Here is a 22,554-nt window from a genome sequence, read left to right as displayed (position 1 = left end):
ATGAAAGAATATGTTTTCTTCCTGGACATGTTTCGTAACAATGGCCAAGGTCACCCCAGGTACCAGAGGTTCAGTTCAGTTGGTGGCTAACATCTTTGCATGGGCTTTTTAAAGTTTTTTTGCCTTTTAGAGGAAGGAATTATCAAACAAAAATAAAAGGAATAGGAAGAGGTTCTTCCCAGACAACACTTTTGATATAAGGTATATCACCCCAAAGAAACTAAACCACCTTAACAAGAACTCCCAAATAAAATGTTGGAAATGCCAAAAACACGAGGGAAATTTTTATCACATGTAGTGGACATGCACCAAAACAAAGTTGTTCTGGAAAGAAATTCACGAAGAATGCCAGAAGATACTGACGAAAAAAATCCGAAAAAGTCCAGAATTATATTTAATAGGAATAACAAACTTTAAATTAGACCTAAACGAGGAAAAGATTCTAAATTACTTAGTTACAGGAGCAAGGATCGTCTTCGCCAAGTTTTGGAGGCAAGAAAAGATACCAATAATAGACCAATGGATAACGAAGATATGGGAAATTAAGAATATGGACAAGCTGACCTATTTGCTGGGAAAAAAAACACCAAGGAAAACCAACAAGAGAAACAGACTGGTCAAACTTTGAGGAATATGCAAGATCAAGAGGGAAACAAAACCAGGAAAGTGGATGAGGAAGAAAGGAACCAGAAGACCCAACCAGAAGACCCAAGAAATTACAACTACCACAACAATTATAGCAACACGAACAACTCAGAACCAGTTAGAACAGTCTTACTACGGACTACACAACCCCCCCCCCCCCACACACACACACACACACAAAAAAGACACTCTCAAATCCCCAGACAACACTTTTGATATAAGGACAGTTCTATGGATTGCCAAAACCTTTCCTCCACCATAAATAGGTCAGACATGAACTCACCCCTCAAATTTCCCTAATGGTTTTTTATATTTTGGACATATCATTTTGGACAGAAGTCATTAAAAAAAGACTACAATTGTCCTAAAGCAAAATAAATAAATAAATTCTGGATTGTAATTCATAAGAATATTGAAAACATCTTAAAAATTAAAGTACCAGTAGGCAGTCATGGGCAAGCTTCAGCCCTCCAGGTGTTTTGGACTTCAACTCCCACACTTCCTAACAGCCTGCCGGCTGTTAGGAATTGTGAGAGTTGCAGTCCAAAACACCTGGAGGGCTGAAGTTGGCCCATGCCTACACTAGAGCTAGAAGCCTTTCTGTTGGGTCTTCCCTCTCCCCTTCTTTTCCTTTCTTCCTTCTAGTTCTTCTTTAACTCTCCTTCCTTCCTTCTCTCCTTCCCTCTTCCCTCCACCACCAACTCTTCTTCCTTTGTTGCTGTGCGATTTCTGGGCTGTCTGGCCATGTTACAGAAGCATTCTCTCCTGACGTTTCGCCCACATCTATGGCAGGCATTCTCAGAGGTTGTGAGGTCTGCTGGAAATTAGTCAAGTGGGGTTTATATATCTGTGGAAGGTCCAGGGTGGGGGAAAGAACTCTTGTCTGTTGGAGGCCAGGGCAACTGTTGCAATTAATCACCTTGATTAGCATTGAAAAGACTTGCAGCTTCAAAGCCAGGCTGAATCTTGCCTAGGGGAATCCTTTGTTGGGAGGTTTTAGCTGGCTCTAATTGTCTGGAATTTGTCAGGAAATCGTCGCCCTGACCGATTGATGAGTCAGGTCTCACCTTCTTCTTTCGCAGCTGCGAAAGTGGTACCGACAAACGACAGCACAGTCGTAAATTATCTGCTGATCCCAGCGGTTCTAAAGGCTTTATTTACAAGTTATCTACAACACTAAATACCATCACTCTCTGGACACATGTTTCCTCGGCAAGGACAAAACATGGCACATCCTCTTGGCTTGCCGAGTCCGTTATCAGTGCAAGCAAGCACCTCCCTGCATTCCACAGTTCATGACTAATGTTCCGTCCACGTAGTTGAAACGGAAGTCTTGACCCATTGGCCCTCCGGGCAATTAACTCCTGGGCTGCTGGAATGCTTGCCGGAACACATATACACAATCCAACAGCAACAACTGATTGAACATTTCACACTAAAACAACAAAAAACACTAACAGAATTCCCCTGTCTTCAAAGTGTTGTTCTTTATTTACTGCCCTAATTTTAGTTTTTTTAATGTTGGGAGCCAGATTTTGTTCATTTTCATCGTTTCCTCCTTTTTTGTTGAAATTATCCACATGCGTGTCGATTTCAATTGCCTCCAATGGACAAGAGTTCTTTCCCCCACCCTGGACATCATTCTACAGATATATAAACCCCACTTGCCTAGTTTCCAATATACCCCACAACCTCTGAGGATGTTGCTGAAACATCAGGAGAGAATGCTTCTGGAACATGGCCATACAGCCCGCAAAACTCACAGCAACCCAGTGATTCCAGCCATGGAAGCTTTCAACAACACATCTTTTCTTTCCTTCCTTCCTTCCTTCCTTCCTTCCTTCCTTCCTTCCTTCCTTCCTTCCTTCCTTCCTTCCTTCCTTCTCACCCACCCACCCAGTCTCCTTCCTTACATTCATCTCATTCCTCCCATCCATCTTTTCCTCCTTTGCAGTTCTTCCTTCCCTCCTTCCTCAATGGTTTTGCAATCCTCACATAAATATATTTGGAGCCTCGCATCCCATTAGTCGGAAGGAAGCTCTGCATCCACAAGGAATCTGTTTGTTTGTTTGTGGACTCATTGCTTTTTCTCAAAATTATCACTACAAACACCTCCTACACACGGGAAGCCGGGCAAAAGTGGGGCGCAGCTTCCATTCTGAATTTTAAGCAGGCCTTGCTTGGCCTCCTTCTCCTCCTTTCTCCTTCTATCCAACCTGATAAACCATCCATCAGGGAATTTAGATCTTTTTTTAAATCCCTTTCTTTTTCTGTAGCGGTACTTAGCAGGTGAAGGTCTGGCATTGGATAATGTGAGCCAAAAAGTCACAGATATCTATACAGTATAGAGGAGGTAACCAAAGGTTGTGTCTGTTAAGTCACAGTAATATTATGCATATATATCCACCAAAATAAGAAGAAAAATAAGACAAGTGCAAAGAAGCCAGAATGGATGTCCAAAGAACTTCTAACTGAGCTAAAGCTCAAAAGTAACATGCACAAGAAGTGGAAAAGGGGAGAAATCACCAAAGAAGAATTCAAACGTATAGCCAACACCTGTAGGGAAAAGGTTCGCAAGGCTAAAGCGCAAAATGAGCTCAGGCTTGCCAGGGACATAAAAAACAACAAAAAAGGCTTTTTTGCTTACGTTGGTAGAAAAAAGAAGAAAAAGGAGGCGATAGGGCCTCTGCAAGGAGAAGATGGGGTGATGGCGACAGGGGACAGGGAAAAGGCAGAACTACTTAATGCCTTCTTTGCCTCGGTCTTCTCAGAAAAAGAAAGCCATCTTCTACCTCAGCAACATGGAATGGACGAAGGATTGGGGGAAATCCAACCCCAAATAGGGAAACAAGTTGTCCAGGAACACCTGGCCTCTCTAAACGAATTCAAGTCCCCAGGGCCACAATGTGATGCAACAGCTAAAAAAGCCAATGGGATTCTGGCCTGCATCAATAGGGGAATAGCGTCTAGATCCAGGGAAGTCATGCTCCCCCTTAATCTATTCTGCCTTGGTCAGACCACACCTGGAGATGTTGACAAGCTGGAAAGCATCCAGAGGAGGTCAACTAAAATGACCAAAGGTCTGGAGAACAAGCCCTATGAGGAGCAGCGTAAAGAGCTGGGCATGTTTAGCCTGCAGAAGAGAAGGCTGAGAGGAGACATGATAGCCATGTACAAATATGTGAGGGGAAGTCATAGGGAGGAGGAAGGGAGCTTGTTTTCTGCCGCCCTGCAGACTAGGACGCAAGGGAACAATGGCTTCAAACGACAGGAAAGGAGATTCCACCTGAACATCAGGAAGAACTTCCTCACAGTGAGAAAGGCTGTTTGGCAGTGGAACTCTCTCCCCGGGGCCGTGGTGGAGGCTCCTTCTTTGGAGGGTTTTAAGCAGAGGCTGGATGGCCATCTGTCGGGGGTGCTTTGAATGCGATTTCCTGCTTCTTGGCAGAATGGGGTTGGACTGGATGGCCCATGAGGTCTCTTCCAACTCTACTATTCTATGATTCTATGATTCTATGAAAATATAGACACGTAGCAGTGTAGTGTTTCTAAAACAGATATTTCAGGATTAAATTCTCACAAGTATGTGTTCATGTAACAAAACAGTTTGAGTTTAATTAATATAGTGTCCTTAAAGGGATGCACAACAAAGAGTCCCGGGTTTTTTTCTTCTTTGTTTCGGGTCAAGCCGTTCTTCAGGTTTTTTTTAAAGGACAATTAGGTTGCAGAGACTCTATATTCTCCTTGAATTCTCATTCATTCCATTCCTGCGTTGCTCTACATAGAGTGTAGTATTGAGGTTTTTTTTGTTTGTCGTGCATCCCTTTAAGGACACAACAAACTTTTCTTATATCAGAGACTTCCTTCATTTCTACTTACCAACCTCCTCCTCATATGCAAAAAAGAAAAAGAAGACAACTACTTGCAACATACTGCGCAACTATAATATTGCTATAACAAGTCGCAAAGGAGTGAATTGAACTCTAACATTTTTGTTACTTATGCATATATGAGTAAAAGCTTAACCCTGCATTAGATGCTTTAAGCAGCAGTGTATTAAACTCAAACTGTTTTGCTGAATTGAACTCTAACTATTGTGTTACTTACGCATATATGAGTAAAAGCTTAACCCTGCATTAGATGCTTTAAGCAGCAGAGTAATTAAACTCAAACTGTTTTGTTATATGAACACATACGTGTGAGAATTTAATCCTGAAATATCTGTTTTAGAAACACTACACTGCTACGTGTCTATATTTTGGTGGATATATATGCATAATATTACTGTGACTTAACAGACACAACCTTTGGTTACCTCCTCTATATTGGATAATGTGAGCCAAACCTGCAAAATTGCAATCTACCTCTTTTACCTTTTAATGCATTTCCCCCCTTTTCTTTCTTTAGTGTATTTGTAGTGTGCTTGAAAACTTTAAATAATATAATATACTAGCTGTGCCCGGCCACCCATTGCTGTGGCGAAGTGTGGTGGTATGGAAAATAAAGTATTGAGGAATTGGTGGTAGTTAGTATATGTTATTTCTTAAAGCTTGTGGATATACAATATTTCTGGTTGTTCCTTTTTTTTTTGTCTGTTGGAGGCAAGTATGAATGCTGCAATTAGCCAGAATGATTAGCGTGTAATGGCCTTTCAGCTTCAAAGCCTGACTACTTCCTCTCTGGGGGAATTTTTTTGTTAGAAGGTGTTAGCTGGCCCTGATTGTTACATGTCTGGAATCCCCCTGTTTTCAGAGTGTTGTTCAACAAAAATTTCTAGGTTTATTTGACTGAAAGACATAGATTGGAAGACTATGTCTTTTGTGGCCAAATTTGGTGTGATTTCGTTCAGTGGTTTTGTTGTTTACTCCATGTGAAAAACGTACATTACATCGTGTTGTCGAAGGCTTTCATGGCCGGGATCACAGGGTTGTCGTATGTCTTTCGGGCTGTGTGGCCATATTCCAGAAGTATACTTCTGGAACATGGCCACACAGCCCGAAAGACATACAACAACCCTGTACATTACATATATATAATATATATATATATAAAAGATGTATATGCATACATAAGCCCTGGTCTCCAGAGGCTTATTCTAACACTCCAGCTACTGGCCCACATTGGCTCTATGTAATTCTGTGGGGCTTTAGAATAACATATATAGTTCTAGAACCCCACAGAATTACATATAGACGGTGTGGACCAGTAGTTTGAGTGCTGGACTAAGCCTCGGGGGACCAAGATCCGAATCCTCACTCAGCCAAGGAAACCCATTGAGTGGCCTTGTCCGAGCCACATTCTCACAGCCTCAGAAAACCTTTGAAGTTTGCCTCGGGGTGCCATAAATAGGAAACTGCTTGAAGGCACACAATAACAACAGCAGTAGCACAACACCAACTTAATCACACAAAAACATCCTTTGCGCAGCCTTTAATAACTGAAGACTTATTTCCTTGCGAACCAATCTATTCTGTTCTAATCCTTTATTTCTCTGAAGCTGGAACTCAAGGCTGCACATAAAAGTTCATGCTGAATTATGATGAAAAGAGCATTAAGGAGGAGATCTCTGTCCAAGACATAACAGATCAAAGAAACAGAATGGTTAGGATTAGAATATTGTTTTCATTGGCTTCACAGTGCAGAAGTTGCCACCAATTTTGGACCATCAATCTATTACTATTGATTTATATGCTGCCTTTTTTTGCAGCCTAGGGCTGCATCCACACTGTAGAATAAATGCAGTTCGGCATTCTTTGACTGGCACAGTTAAATGCAATACAACTCTGAGAGCTGTAGTTTTACAAGGTCTTTAATTGTCTCTGGCAAAGGGGGCTGGGTCCTCTCCAAACTACAGCTCCCAGGATGCCATAGCATGGAGTTATTAATAATAATAATAATAATAATAATAATTATAATTATTATAATTATTATTATTTTATTATGACACAGCAAACAAGATAGATATGCTGGATTTCGTATCACAAAATCACAAGCCGAACACTTCCCAAGTGTCTAGGACTGTGTGATGTATTTTCGGATGATGCATGCAGATCCCAGTAGGGTGGCCTTTTGCAGTTGGCAGATTGTAATTTTGTCAATGTCTATTGTTTCCAAATGCCGGCTGAGATCTTTTGGCACGGCACCCAATGTGCCCATCACCGCTGGGACCACCTGCACTGGTTTCTGCCAGAGTCTTTGAAGTTCAATCTTGAGGTCCTGATAGCGGCTGAGTTTTTCCTGTTGTTTTTCGTCAATGCGACTGTCACCAGGGATGGCGACATCAATGATCCAAACCTTGTTCTTTTCCACAACTGTGATGTCTGGTGTGTTGTGTTCCAGAACTTTGTCAGTCTGGATTCGGAAGTCCCACAGTATCTTTGCGTGCTCATTTTCCAAGACTTTTGCAGGTTTGTGATCCTACCAGTTCTTTACTGCTGGGAGGTGGTACTTGAGGCATAAGTTCCAATGGATCATTTGGGCCACATAGTTATGCCTCTGTTTGTAGTCTGTCTGTGCGATTTTCTTACAGCAGCTGAGGATATGATCCATGGTTTTGTCGGTTTCCTTGTACAATCTGCATTTTGGGTCATCAACTGATTTTTCGATCTTGGCCTTAATTGCCTTTGTCCTGATGGCTTGCTCCTGGGCTGCAAGGATCAGGCCTTCTGTCTCCTTCTTCAGGTCCCATTCGTGAGCCAGAGCCAGGTCTTCTCCTTATCAGCTTTTCCTTCAATTTTGTCAAGGAACTTTCCATGCAATGTTTTGTTGTGCCAGCTATCAGCTCTAGTTTGTAGTGCGGGTTTCTTGTACTGATTCTTTGTCTGCTGTTTTGAGGAGTTTCTGATTTTATAATAATAATAATAATAATAATAATAATAATAATAATAAGGAGAAGACCTGGCTCTGGCTCACGAATGGGACCCTGAAGAAGGAGACAGAAGGCCTGATCCTTGCAGCCCAGGAGCAAGCCATCAGAACAAATGCAATTAAGGCCAAGATTGAAAAATCAGCTGATGACCCAAAATGCAGACTGTGCAAGGAAGCTGACGAAACCATTGATCATCTCCTCAGCTGCTGTAAGAAAATTGCACAGACAGACTACAAACAGAGGCACAACTGTGTGGCCCAAATGATCCATTGGAACTTATGCATGAAGTACCACCTGCCAGCAGCAAAGAACTGGTGGGATCACAAACCAGCAAAGGTCGTGGAAAATGAACACGCAAAGATACTGTGGGACTTCCGAATCCAGACTGACAAAATTCTGGAACACAACACACCAGACATCACAGTTGTGGAAAAGAAAAAGGTTTGGATAATTGATATTGCCATCCCAGGTGACAGTCGCATTGATGAAAAACAACAGGAAAAACTCAGCCGCTATCAGGACCTCAAGATTGAACTTCAAAGACTCTGGCAGAAACCAGTGCAGGTGGTCCCGGTGGTGATGGGCACATTGGGTGCCGTGCCAAAAGATCTCAGCCGGCATTTGGAAACAATAGACACTGACAAAATTACGATCTGCCAACTGCAAAAGGCCACCCAACTGGGATCTGCACGCATCATCCGAAAATACATCACACAGTCCTAGACACTTGGGAAGTGTTCGGCTTGTGGTTTTGTGAAACGAAATCCAGCATATCTATCTTGTTTGCTGTGTCATACAACATCGTTGTGTCAATAATAATAATAACTATTATTATATTTATTATTAACATCCTGCTTTATCTCCCCAAAGGGAACTCAAAAGCGGCTTGACATAAAAGCATTAGCATAGAATTTAAAATATACATATACACAAAAATTAAAACAGAATAAACCATAAACAGCTGTAAAAAAATCAGTTAAAATACATCAAAACATACTCAAAGTTAAAAACCACAGTTATAGCAGTGACAAACTGTATTCATTGTACAAGAAACACTCTGGAACTGAAGGTGGATTATGAAAGTTGGAATAAATACTGTACAGCTAAATTTCACAAAAGTGAGCTGTGTTTATACTATGAATAAAACTAAAACCAGGTGAAACGTAACCAGGACAAAAAGCAACTCATAGAATATGCAGCCCGTGAGGGAAGGTTGGCTCCTGGGCCCAGAATCAAAGCAGAACGGACTGCAAGCCCTTGGGGTCAGCAAAGGCAGAGCACAAACTGGAGTTACAAACATCCAGTTTACAAGCGACTCCTAGTTAAGAACGGGGGTGAGACAACAGGAAGTGAGAGGAATCTTCCCTTCAGAAGGAAGGCAAATCTACTCCTGGAAGAGTTATCATCATGGGCATGAAGCTTCATCAACAATCCTTGTTTGCACAACAAGCCACATTTCTCAAAATCCAATTATCGCAGGGACAGAGAGGAGGGATCTTCTGAACAGGGGCATAGGCAGCAAAGCAAATATCACATATCCCTATGTCACCCAAAACTAAACAATATATACAGGCTAGAGTTACACTTAAAACATGCAACTCTTCCAACTTACATACAAATTCAACCTAAGAACATTTCAATGTGAGATTTGTATAATGAGAGTGTTTAAATGTAATTTGTGCCATGCTTGTATTGCAGTCAGATTGCATCATCCAGAGTGTGTGATAGTGTGTAAAGAGTTAATCACTAATGAGCTAAAGACCTGGTGTGTGGCTGGAACTAGGGAGGATCCAGACACAAGAGTATGTGCATATCTATTGCGTCAGTTCTGTCTGTCTTGAGTTCGAGTCGAGTTTGAGATCTGTTGGAGAACAGATCAGTCCTGTGTTTGTTTGTTGTCTGCAAGAGTCTGTTTGTGCTGTTTACTGCTCCATTCAGTAAAGCTTTGTATATTGCTTTTACTGACGTCTCGAAGTGTCGCTTCATTCTGCGCTTCATTGCTTTTCATACTACTATCGCTATGCTGCAATACTCTGACAGAACAAACCTACCAAACCTCTCTTGTTTGTAACTTGGTGGCTGCCTGAACTCTCAATTCAGGAAAAATACTAATTCTTTTGACTGGGGAATAGCATAGGAACTCAGGGAGTTAGGAATGAAGGCACTTCTTTGCATGCCACATATCTTGGATCTCCTCCATGAAAATGTTTTTCAGTTCAACGGGTGTTTGTTAAGTAAGTTAAGTAATACACCTTACCCGTTCTGCCCTGGGAGACCTGCATCATATAATCGGAGACTTCTACAATAGAAAGAGCCAACTAGCCCGACTTCTGCCATCTAAGCCTTCCCTACAGATCTCCCAGGCAGGAAGACACCATCCAAGCCCTCCTGACAGATAGCCATCCTGCCTCTGTTTACAAAACCTCCAGAGAAGGGGACTCCGCCGCTGTGTGCCAGGGTCAGAGTCTCTTGTTTAGCGAATGGGCTTAATAATAAAAGATCTTCACTATAAAAGTAGACAGCAGGGTATCTTATTTAGCAGCCGCAGTGTGACCCAGAACCAGTAGCCAGTATAAGATGAAATAAAAGCACAGACTATTGTTATCTTCCTTCTGAGGCTTTTCTTGCAGAAAAATAATATGGTTGTACTATTTACCAGAGAAAAGTTTCCATAACAAAAACTATGTTCTTTATGTTGGGAATCATCCTGGACTACTCAAGTCTAGATGTAGTTAGATAGATGATAGAGTTAGATTCTTTCCAAAGCATGCCTAGATAGGCTTTACTGTGTTTCACTCTATCCTGTTTACTTCACGTCCCTTACTTTGAAGTTAGTAGAAATGTGAATCTTTAGGGACACTAACTTCCCATTGGTCAGAATGTCTTTTATGGCCCCAATAAACTGGACCATGAGGTTGGGACCATTTTGGTTCATTCTTCTCCCTTTGTTCTTCTAGCTAACAAGAAGCATCTTGCTGTCTCTCCTGGCAAGATGTAACTATTTAGATGTTTGTTATTTTTCCTTTCTTATTTTTCCTTAGAAACCAGTCTAGAGTAGACTAGACAGCTCCCAAGCCTTTCTATCTACAATGGAGTTCTTTTTACCTGAATAAATACTTTTTGAACTTTTAACTGAGACTCTGCACTCCATTGCAATCCTAAATGGTCAAAGGCTTCTCTTTGCTCGCCCTTTGTAAGTAACTGTTGCATTTGAAAGCTTTGTTTTTGCTACTCTGCTGATTTTTGGTGGAATCTCCCCCAGAGGTTAAATTGAGTCTAACCGCTCAGAGATTACCACAACACTTTATACTTCCTTGTTATATCTTTGCTTCAGCTTCTTGCCTTCATGCTAGGCTTCTCTCTCATGTAGATGCTAGGCTTCTCTTCATGCTAGGCTTCTCTCTCATGCTTCTTGGCAGAATGGGGTTGGACTGGATGGCCCATGAGGTCTCTTCCAACTCTACTATTCTATGATTCTATGATTCTATGAGATAAAGAACATACAAGCTTCAAACTGAAGCAGCTCTCTCCTTGGAGCAGTCAAACACAGCACTCTTTACACCGAGGCATTCTTCACACAGAAGGACATCTTCACACAGGAGGAGCAACTAACTCACAGTCACACCTGCTTGTATTATCCAACTGGTTTTGCTTAATCATTGCACCAATTTAAGTCTTTCAGTGCCTGTCAACCATTTTTTGTAATTAAAAATATTTATTTATGTATTTATTTACAGTATTTATATTCCGCCCTTCTCATCCCGAAGGGGACTCAGGGCGGATCACAATGAACACATATATGGCAAACATTCAATGCCAACAGACAAACAACATACATTAGACAGACTCAGAGGCATTTTTTAACATTTTTCCAGCTTCACGGTTCCGGCCACAGGGGGAGCTGTTGCTTCACCGTCCAGTAGTGGCTGTACTTCCTCATTCCTTTCCTCGTGTTTTGCTGGCAGTTTTATGGTGTTGTAAATTAGCCTCCCGCATAAAGCGTCCCTAAATTTCCCTAATTGACAGGTGCAACTGTCTTTCGGGGCTGCATAGGTCAACAGCAAGCCGGGGCTATTAATGGTCGGAGGCTTAACCCGACCCGGGCTTCGAACTTATGACCTCTCGGTCAGTATAGAATCATAGAATCATAGAATAGTAGAGTTGGAAGAGACCTTATGGGCCATCCAGTCCAACCCCCTGCTAAGATGCAGGAAATCGCATTCAAAGCACCCCGACGGATGGCCATCCAGCCTCTGCTTAAAAGTCTCCAAAGAAGGAGCCTCCACCACAGTCCGGGGGAGAGAGTTCCACTGCCGAACAGCCCTTCTAACCGTGAAGAAGTTTTTCCTGATGTTCAGGTGGAATCTCCTTTCCTGTAGTTTGAAGCCATTGTTCCGTGTCCTAGTCTCCAGGGCAGCAGAAAACAAGCTTGCTCCCTCCTCCCTATGACTTCCCTTCACGTATTTTAAATCAGTAGTGATTTATAGCAGCTGGTTACTAGCCAGCTACGCCACAGCCCAGCCCCACTGTTAATTTGCAGTATTTCTGACATCTCTGCAAAAACAGCTTTGTCTCAACTGTCCAAATGCTGCACCCCACCTTCCCAGTCTCAGCAACCCTTTATATGGGAGAAGAAGGCCGGCCAGGAAAAGTGGCCTGACCCCACTCTCGAGCGTTCCACACACAGCGCGGCATTTCAGTTTCTGCAAATGTAAAAATTACAACAGAGGGATGTGGCGGTTTGCAGGGCCAAGTGGCCTCGCTGGCACAGGTCCACCTCTTCCATTAGGGAATTATTATAATGAGACCCAAAGCCAGCCCTGTTTAGTTGCTCATGTCCACGTCCTAACACCTGGGTTAAGGTCAGAGCTATGGGGGCACCCATCAGACCCTCCCTCCCACAAAGGGATTTGAAGGACAGCATTTATCCATCCATTTGCATAAGAGAGAAAGTTTTGCTGAGCAGGCAAGAGCAGGCATTGCACAGAATAGAAAAGGCTGGAGAGGAGGCAAAGGCTGGGCCAGGACAGCGTGCCAGGACAAATGCACTTGTTGTCACTGCCAGCAAATGGAGGCTTGGCAAGATATTGTTGTTGTGGTTTTGCGCCAGCAAGTTGACTTCGACTTACAGCAACCCTCTGGCCGAGAGCCCTCCAAGAAAAAGGCCCTTGGGCTCTTTTTTTTAACATTGTTTTAATTGTGCATTTTACAAGCAACTTATATCTTTCTTAATACAACCAGTAGTCTTTTTCCCCTTTAGAATAAAAAAAGTATCTTTTAGATACCACAACCCAAATACCAACATAACGTGTATGAAAAACCAAAGAAGAAGAAGAGAAGATGAGGGGAGAAGAAAAGAAAAGAAAAAAGAAAAAAGAAAAGAAAAAAAAAGGAAAAATTAATAGTAGATATATACATATCATTTCTCAGTTGCTATAAGTCTCTGTGACTTCCAGAGCTCTGGAATTGGTCTTCTTTATTTTCCGCCATAATCATATAGTTTACTTTTATATTTAAAAGAAACGGTTTAACAGCATTTGTTATTAATGTTGTTTTTATTCCTAATATTTCCCCAGGAAGTTTCCTTAGATCAATTCTATGTGAATGTTTATTTTTTCTTTTATTAAGTACTCTTTCATGGGTCTCCAATCCGTGCTGTTTTTGGGATTTCTGTTTTGTGATCCATATTCATCACGTCCATTACTTTATTAATCCATTTCTCCATACTAGGCACTTCCTTTGTTTTCCAGGCCCTTGGGCTCTTGACAGCTCAACAAACTAGCCAATAGGACTTTCTGGAGGGGGTCAACCCACCTGGGACTCAAGGAACGTTTTCAAAGTGGTCTGTAGAACAGGGGGGGGGGGGGTAAGAAGATGCTTTCCACAAAGGCCCCTCAAGATCTCATGTTGCAAATATCCATATGAAACAAGAAAGTGTGCAAGCTGTGGCGCAGCTGGCTAGTAACCAGCTGCTATAAATCACTACTGACCGAGAGGTCATGAGTTCGAAGCCCTGGTCGGGTTAAGCCTCCAACCATAAATAGCCCCGGCTTGCTGTTGACCTATGCAGCCCCGAAAGACAGTTGCACCTGTCAATTAGGGAAATTTAGGGACGCTTTATGCGGCTAATTTACAACGCCATAAAACTGCCAGCAAAACACGAGGAAAGGAATGAGGAAGTACAGCCACTACTGGACGGTGAAGCAACAGCTCCCCCTGTGGCCGGAATCGTGAAGCTGGAAAAATGTTAAAAATGCCTCTGAGTTTGTCTAATGTATGTTGTTTGTCTGTTGGCATTGAATGTTTGCCATATATGTGTTCATTGTAATCCGCCCTGAGTCCCCTTCGGGGTGAGAAAGAAGGGCCGAATATAAATACTGTAAATAAAATAAATAAAATATTTGTACAAAATGGACAGCTATCTGCTCTTGCTCCATCCTTCCATCCTTCGTTCACTCACTCACTAACCGAAGAAAAACAGAGAATACTTAGTTCCTTTTAAAACAGACCCATCCGAATAGGTTCAATCTTCTAGGAGCATTTTAGATTCTCAAAACTGGACCTAAGCATTTTAAAATGATTTTTATTAAGTACATTTACCAAAACTGTGTTACACAAGAACCAATACAAAAACAAGAAAAGTGAGTATATTTTGGGGGGTAGGGAAGGTGATCACATACACTTACATACTCAAAAGAATAAACATTAAGGGAGAGGGAGTGAAACACAAGCAAAATCGAACATACAAAAACAAAAAGAAAGAGTAAATAAAAATATATATAAATACATCAAAGGAAAGGAGGGTGTTGTAAAATAAAATATACACATAAAAGTGACTTCCATCTATTGCATGGTGTTTTGTACATTGTTCTCTTAATAAACATAGATCTTCTATCTTAGGACCTAAGCATTAGTTAGTTAGTTATTTGGATTTGTAGGCCACCTTTCTCCCAAGGTGGGATCTTAGTCCAGTGTAATAATCCTTGTTTTCCAACCAACAACCTGGTTCCCCCCAATCCTTGCTTTTCCTGAAAAAAATGACTTGGTGTGGAAGAAGACCTGGAGAAAAAGACCACGTTCTTCCTCCAAATTTTGCAGAGGGAAATGGAGGATCTGGAAGACAGGCAGCCAATGATAGATAAGACCAGCAAGATGTCCCGTCTCATCGGTTTTAAGCTTTAGGATGCTTCACCAAGGCAAACACATGTCCTAGAACAGGTATGGGCTAACTTTGGCCCTCTGGGTGTTTTGGACTTCAATTCTCATAATTCCTAACAGCCGGTAGGCTGTTAGGAATTGTGGGAGTTGAAGTCCAAAACACCCGGAGGGCCGAAGTTAGTCCATGGCTGCTATAGATAAATATAAGGTCAGTCAAGACCATATTTACTTATAAAGAAAACTAAAGCCTTGAGTGTTTCAAGGTCTGCAAAAAGGAAGAAAGGAAAAGTATGGTATATATTATACTTTAAAGTAAGTTATAGTTCTATATTTCCTCAAGTGATATAATCACATATATTATGACTGTAATATCAGTTTATATATTCCAACTGTACAGATAAGTACATATTTCAATGTCCAATTTTAACAAATATAATCTTGATAATGTTCTCAAGGTTTGTAATATTCTTCTTCAAAATCGATCATTTAAAGTAAATCAAAGTTCCATGTCAATAGTAACTCATTCAAAGTAAATCAAAGTTCCATGTTTCAAGGTCTGGCCAAAATAACAGAATTGTAGCACACAGCCAGACTAATGTTGAACACCGCCAAAGCCAAGAGTCCAGTTAATACAGAAGAGGACTCAGAGCCAGGTCAGGAGCAAGAACAAACAGTAGCCAAGGCTGAAATCCAATACTCAGACGCCAGGAGTTCCAAAAACAAAACCAAGGATACAAACCGAAATTCAAGTCCATAAATCAAGCCAGGAGGTCAGTCCAGAAATCAGAATCATGGCTTCAGGATATCACAGAGTCCAGGAACGGGATTACAAGGATCAGGGTCAGAGTCCAGGATACAACAGGGTCCAGAACTGTTGGATTTTGGTTGTGTGTATATGAAATGTAAATCAAGTGTTTCTGCTGTTTTGCAAGTGTGTGTTTCAGCAATGAAACAGTTAACAGCAGGCCAGTTTGACTGACAGCCTGTTGTGACCTATGAGACATGATTTCCGGCCTTGGAGGTCGGAACTTCTTTCAGACTGAGGAATGTGCCTTCTTATCTCTCTGTTGTAGTGTGAGAGACGAGCCGAGCCGAAGAATGTCGGCTTCGAGCGATGGACTTTGCTGCTTTGTAAATATCTTTGTAAATATTAAATAAGTGTTTGAACTTCAGACTGCAGATGTCTTTGAGTCTGACATTGGAGGAATTGTTGAGGGAAGAAGTTCACCAATTCATCAGGGTGCTGGTCCAGAGCTGTTGATCGATGGTTTTGAAGAAACTCACCAACACGCACCCTGACCCCTGGCATTCATCTTGACAAGAACCAGGTCAGAATCCAGAATACTATCCCAGATGCAGTAAAGCCAAGATCCAGGACATGAATACCAAGGTACAATGTTATCAGCTAACAAAGAGCTATCTTTTCCAGAACCCTTTTATCAAGAGTTCACAACTGCTGCTCCTTTCAAGAAGCCTTCACAAATAATCCCAGGTGCCTGTGATACCTTCCTTAAGGAGAAGGTCAGATTAACCCCTTCCAAGCTTGTTGCAGACTTCAGAAGAGCCCTCCTCTGCGGGAGACAAGCCACCAGCAGCAATTGTTGGAGTATGGTTGTATTTGTATGAAATGTAAATCAAGTGTTTACTGCTGATGAGCAAGAGTGTGTATTTTTCAGTACTGAAATAGTTAACAGCAGGCTAGTTTTGACTGACAGCCTGTTGTGATTGCTATGACCTATCAGACTTGATTTCCTGCCTTTGAGGGTTGGAACTTCTTCCGGACTAAGGAATGTTGTTTATCTTATGTGTGGAGTTCGGCTTGAGCATTCTCTGAAGATGGACTATGAATGCTATGCTCTGAAGCCGAGAAATGCAAAACTGTAAATAGACATGTAAATAAAGTTAATCAACAGTTGGACTTCGCCTGCTGATTCTCCGCATGGGAATACAGTCTGGAGAAGGAGGTGAGACCGGGATGATGAATTTTGGAATCCACTATGCACCCCATCATCCCCTGACAGCAATCGAGCCAAACCAGACAGACTGCTGGCCGAGACGAGAGAGAGAACATGGGATGGGCTTCCCCTCACCTTGCGCTTGGCTTCCTTTAGGCACTCCCTATCTTCTAGTTGCGAGGAATATGTAGACATACATGCACACCCACAACCACCATTCACATTCAAAAACAAGAATCTTGCACTTTTTCACCATGCAGCATCAGTACTTTCAGTCCCTCTATTTCCCTATTAAGCACAAACCCACCCATTCCTCAAAAAGGAGAGGCAAAATGAGAAGCTGAAAGGAGCAGCTGAGAGCCTTAAATATTTCCAATAAGACCGGAAATCATTTAAAAGCACATTTAGAGAAATTCTCCTAGTGCAAAAGATTGTCGACAGGGTTAATGAACTGTTTCAGAAGGAAATCGGTCAGAGGAAAGGGGAGCTGCCCTTGGAAACCAGAAGTCTTGCCCAAATCAGAACCAAATGAATATATACTTGCACAAAAGAAATGTTAAAAAGGAAAAGACCCTATTAACAACAATTACTCATTACTTCAAAGGCAGCAATCCAGGAAGGGGATTGAGGAAACCAAGGTAAATAGCAGTGACAAGAGATTAACTTCTAGATCCTATTAGCAGCAAATGGAAAGCAAACAAACAGATAAAAGGTCCAAGTGGTGTCCACTCGAGAGTTTGTGAAGAACTAAATAACCTGAAGCTAGGGATGAGCAGCAAGGAGAGGTATTTCTTTATTTCATTGCACCCAAATCCAGGATGTCCTACAAATCATGGGAGATTTGGGACAGATAATGTGTAAAACTTTAGGATGCAGTGGTGGCCACTAACCTTAAAAGGGGATTAGCTCAATCCATAGAAGATGAGGCTATAGATGGACACTAGCTATTGCCCATCTGTAGCCTCATCTTCTATGGATTGATTTAATGCTGACTTGTTGTGTGTTTTGCGGGCTGTATGGCCATGTTCCAGAAGCATTCTCTCCTGATGTTTCGCCCAATCTATGGCAGGCATTCTCAGAGGTTGTCAGGAAGATACCTCACAACCTCTGAGGATGCCTGCCATAGATGTGGGTGAAACATCAGGAGAGAATAATAATAATAATAATAATAATAATAATAATAATAATAATAATAATGTTTATTTATATCCCGCCTCCATCTCCCCCGAAGGGGACTCGAGGAGGCTTACAGCAAAATCAAAATACAAGCAATGATAAAATATAAAACATCAAAGGACAAAAACAAAAACCAATAAAAAATATACACAATAAGTTAATAAGTAAAAAAAATATACACAATAAGTTAAAAAACACAACACAAAATTAAAACATCAGGTTAAAAACAATGAGGTTGCAATAGTGGATAAGCTAAGTGTACGGTGCACATTATGGGTAACAAATTCATAAATAGATAAAGTGCATTAGAATCATTTAAGAATACTTCTGGAACATGGCCATACAGCCCGGAAAACACACAGCAATCCTGTGATTCTGGCCATGAAAGCGTTCGACAACACATTGATTTAATGCCCTTTGGAATGGATGCTGTTGAACTCAGCTCATATCCAGCTGGAAGGCTTTGAGAATGGACAGGCGCATGGCTGGGCTTATACGAATCTATGACCCACTATGGCTCTTCTAACACTCATGCCAACCCACTGATGCACATGCACGATTTTTGTTCCTGGTTTACACATATCATTTCCTAATTGGTTCTATCAAAAAACATGGAAAAAGTTTATTAAACTGTAAAAACTTTTGTTTTTGTGGGACATCCTGCAGCACATTTAGCTTCAGGAGAGATTTCTTTATTTATTTAGTGTCAAAAGCATTGCACAAATATATAACTTTTTAACTGATTAAATAAAGGGATCACAAGCTGCTAAATAGTTTTAGACCAAAACCAGGCAACAGTGACTACATTGTCTGTAGCTTTAAACAATTATTCCTTTGTACATGAGGCAGGGCATTGTGGGCAAGCATACAGATGCAGAGTTATTATTTATTTACTTATGTAATACATTTATATCCCATCCTTTTCACCCCGAAGGGGACTCAGAGCTGCTTACAAATTAAATTTACATACAATATTATATTATTAGCATAGTACAATACTGGCAATAAATTACTATATTGTACTATATCAATATATTGTAATATTATTAGTAATATTACATGTAATATATAAAATATATTTAATATTATATTGTATTATTAGTATTATATTGTATTACAAAATAATATTATTAATACTATAAGCATATACAATATATTATAATATTGTTTGTTTTGCTCCACAGTCGCACAAGGTGGAGGATTCTTCTAGGTATTGAAGTATTCTATGTATTCTAAGCATTCTGTGCTTCAGGGGAGATAAAGTGCAGTATTATTATTATTATTATTATCATCATCATCATTATTAGTTTTTCAATGAATATGTCATCGTCTCAACCAATTTAACCTAGTTTGTGGCAGGACCAGAATTTTTTTTCAAATTTAGTTACCTAGTGTAATCAATAATTCCAGAAAATAGGTTCATCATTCAGGATCATATAGAGAGTTAAAATAATAATCAGCAATAGTCCATAATTTCAGAAAATTGTCATTGTACCACAACCATTGCAAAAACAATAACCAATGGCACATCTTAATATAGATTTCCCACACACGGGTATCCCTGTCCCCACTACAAATTTATTTATTTGCTATATTTCTATCTCGCTCTATCTCACCCCAAAGAGGCCGAAGAGCGGCTTACAGTTGGCCATATTCAAGCAAATATGAAATACAATACAAAACATTAGCAATAAAACAGACAAAACATATAAATACAATAAAACTGTTAAAAACATGACACCTAGTCCTGAAGTCGTAATTCATGTTGCTACATTATGCCGATTCCGTATTGCACTACTACCCAATGCCTGATTCAATGGCCAAGTTTTCACTTTTTTCCTGAAAACCAGGAGGGAAGGGATCAATCTAATATCATTGGGGAGGAAGTTCTATAGCCAAGGGGCCACCACTGAGAAGACCAACAGCACCAAGTACAAATCTGATCTGTCGCAGACAAATCCAAGTTACAGAAAAGGCAAAACTCGGTGTATCCATTCCTCCAGTCTATTTAGTGAAGCTCTCCCATAACACAAATAGAGGCATTTGGGGCAGAACTATCAGCACCACACTGAAACCCTAAGCCTGCTGCTGGGATTTTCTCTATTAAGAGGTTAATTTCCCCTTCATCCTATCCCAATGGCACACAATCACCAGGATGAAAGATAGATACTGATCCAGAGAAAACAGTCTGACCCACACATAGGCAAACCTGGGCTCTCCAGGTGTTTTGGACTTCAACTTCCACAATTCCTAACAGCCTACCTTGTTGATGGGAAGCTTCCCACCGGGGTGGAAATCATCAATCGGACAGATGGCAAGCTATTTAACCTCAGCAGACTGAAAGCCAAAACCAAGGTCACCACAACATCTGTTATAGAACTCCAATATGCTGATGACAACATAGTCTGTGCGCATTCAGAAGAAGACCTACAAGCCACTCTCAACACCTTCGCAGAAGCATACGAGAAGCTCGGCCTCTCATTGAACATCGAGAAAACCAAAGTGCTCTTCCAACAGGCACCAGCTAAACCCTCTGCAAGGCCAGGAATACAACTTAACGGTGTCACATTAGAAAACGCTGACCATTTCCGCTACTTTGGCAGCCACCTCTCCACAAAAGTCAACATCGACACTGAAATACAACACCGCCTGAGCTCTGCGAGTGCGGCATTTTTCCGAATGAAGCAGAGAGTGTTTGATGATCGGGACATCCGTAGAGAGACCAAGGTGCTTGTTTATAAAGCCATTCCCCTCCCAACCCTGCTCTACGCCTGCGAAATGTGGACGGTCTACAGATGACACTGAAATACAACACCGCCTGAGCTCTGCGAGTGCAGCATTTTTCAGAATGAAGCAGAGAGTGTTTGATGACCGGGACATCGGTACAGATACCAAGGTGCTTGTTTATAAAGCCATTCCCCTCCCAACCCTGCTCTACGCCTGCAAACGTGGACGGTCTACAGACGTCACACCAAACTCCTGGAGCGTTTCCATCAGCGTTGCCTCAGGAAAATCCTGCAAATCTCTTGAGAAGACAGGTGGACAAATGTCAGCGTGCTTGAGGAGGCAAAGACCACCAGCACTGAAGCAATGCTCCTACGCCATCAACTCCGCTGGACTGAATGCCACGTTGTCCGAATGCCCAAAGATCACCGTCTCCCAAAGCAGTTACTATATTCCCAACTCAAGAACGGGAAACATAATGTTGGTGGGCAGGAAGAGATTGAAAGATGGGCTTAAAGCCAACTTCAAAAACTGTGGCAGAGACACAGAACTGGGAAGCCCCGACCCTTGAGCGCTCTAATTGGAGGTCAGCTGTGACCAGCAGTGCTGCGGAGTTCGAAGAGACACGAATGGAGGGCTTAAGGGAGAAACGTGCCAAGAGGAAGGCGCGTCAAGCTGACCCTGACCGGGACCGCCTTCCACCTGGAAACTGATGTCCTCATTGCGGAAGGGAGAACATGCGGGTCAAGAATAGGTCTCTTCAGCCATCTACAGACACACCCCCAGGGTGGAAGACAATCATCCTCGAATTACGAGGGATCGCCTAAGTAAGTAAGTAGGAATTGTGGGAGTTGAAGTCCAAAACACCTGGAGGGCCCAAGTTGGCCCATGCCTGGCTGGCCAATGAAACATTTCCCCAACAAACACCCAGAAGCAGAGGGAAAGGCCTGCTACTCACACGATGTGGGCCAGGTCCAGGGGCTTCTCGGGCTCCTCGGGGTAGACGGGGTGCGGGGGCTCCCTGCTGGGCACGCAGCCCAGGGACTTGCTGATGGCGTGGCTCAGCTTCTTGGCAGGCGATTTCTGCAATTTCAGACGGGAGCAAAAGCAGAGACAGGCATTATTATGAGCACAGCCACTCCACAGAATAGAATAGAATAGAATAGAATAGCTTTATCGTCACTATGTTATTGCACAATGAAATTAAATGCCTGCATACATCACAAAACACCCATTCCTACACACCCCAACCACCACCGCATAGTCCGCAATGCCACATCTATGCAAAACCGTGGAGTTCAACATAGCCACAGCTCTAGGACAAAGAAGACATCCTCTGGAGCAGACAGCTCTTGTGAAACCAACTTAGAATCATAGAATTCTAGAGACCGCATGGGACATCCTCTCCAATCCTATTCTATATTCATGCAGGAAAAGCACCATCAAAGCACCCCCGACAGATGGCCAAAGGAGCTCCCATGGCACTCTGAGGCAAACAGTTTCACTGGTGAACCGCTCAGGATGTTCTTCCTAATGTTCAATGGAATCTCCTTTCCTGTCATTTGTGTCAGAGTTTTATATTATTTGGGTCATTTCTTATGTGAAAATGAATAAGTGTTTGCAAGAATCATGTCCCATCTATGTTTGACCAGCAGCAATTAAGACACCTGCTTTAGATTGAGGGCTATTAATAGAGTCTGAGTAAGTCTTGTGTTAGTGGTGTTGTTGTGGTGTTGTTGTGGTGTTGTTGTAGAGTGAGAGGAGAGGTGTGAAGGTGAATATGAAGATGCTGTGATGGTAGCAAAGATGGTATTGCTGCTGAAAAGCTACTGAAGTGGAACCGAAGAGAGGTTTGAAGAGGTTTGAAGACGGAGAGTCCAGAAACCACAAAGGTTAAAGCTTGAAGATAAGAAAGCTTTGTTTTTGCTGCTGATAAAAGCAAAGGGCTGTGTTTTGTATGTTTTGTTTATATAAATCTTTCTTTACCAAAGGACAGTTTGTTTTGGAGTTTTTCTCCTTGGACGAGGG

General features: G+C 41.8%; 1 protein-coding gene across 8 annotated transcripts in view; it reads right to left on the bottom strand.

The window, feature by feature from the left end:
* dtnb (dystrobrevin beta) overlaps nt 1-22,554 on the bottom strand; it is a 219,284-nt gene that overhangs the window by 139,914 nt on the left and 56,816 nt on the right. For all 8 annotated transcript variants that reach the window (XM_062968863.1, XM_062968830.1, XM_062968834.1 and 5 more), the window contains exon 9: nt 21,485-21,609. In XM_062968863.1, coding sequence (XP_062824933.1) covers nt 21,485-21,609 — 125 coding nt within the window. The remainder of the gene's footprint in view (nt 1-21,484; nt 21,610-22,554) is intronic.

This window comes from Anolis carolinensis, chromosome 1 (genome assembly GCF_035594765.1).
Source record: "Anolis carolinensis isolate JA03-04 chromosome 1, rAnoCar3.1.pri, whole genome shotgun sequence".
Lineage (NCBI taxonomy): Eukaryota > Metazoa > Chordata > Lepidosauria > Squamata > Dactyloidae > Anolis > Anolis carolinensis.
Note: the sequence above shows the minus strand (reverse complement) of the source record. Positions and strands in the feature narration are given on the sequence as shown.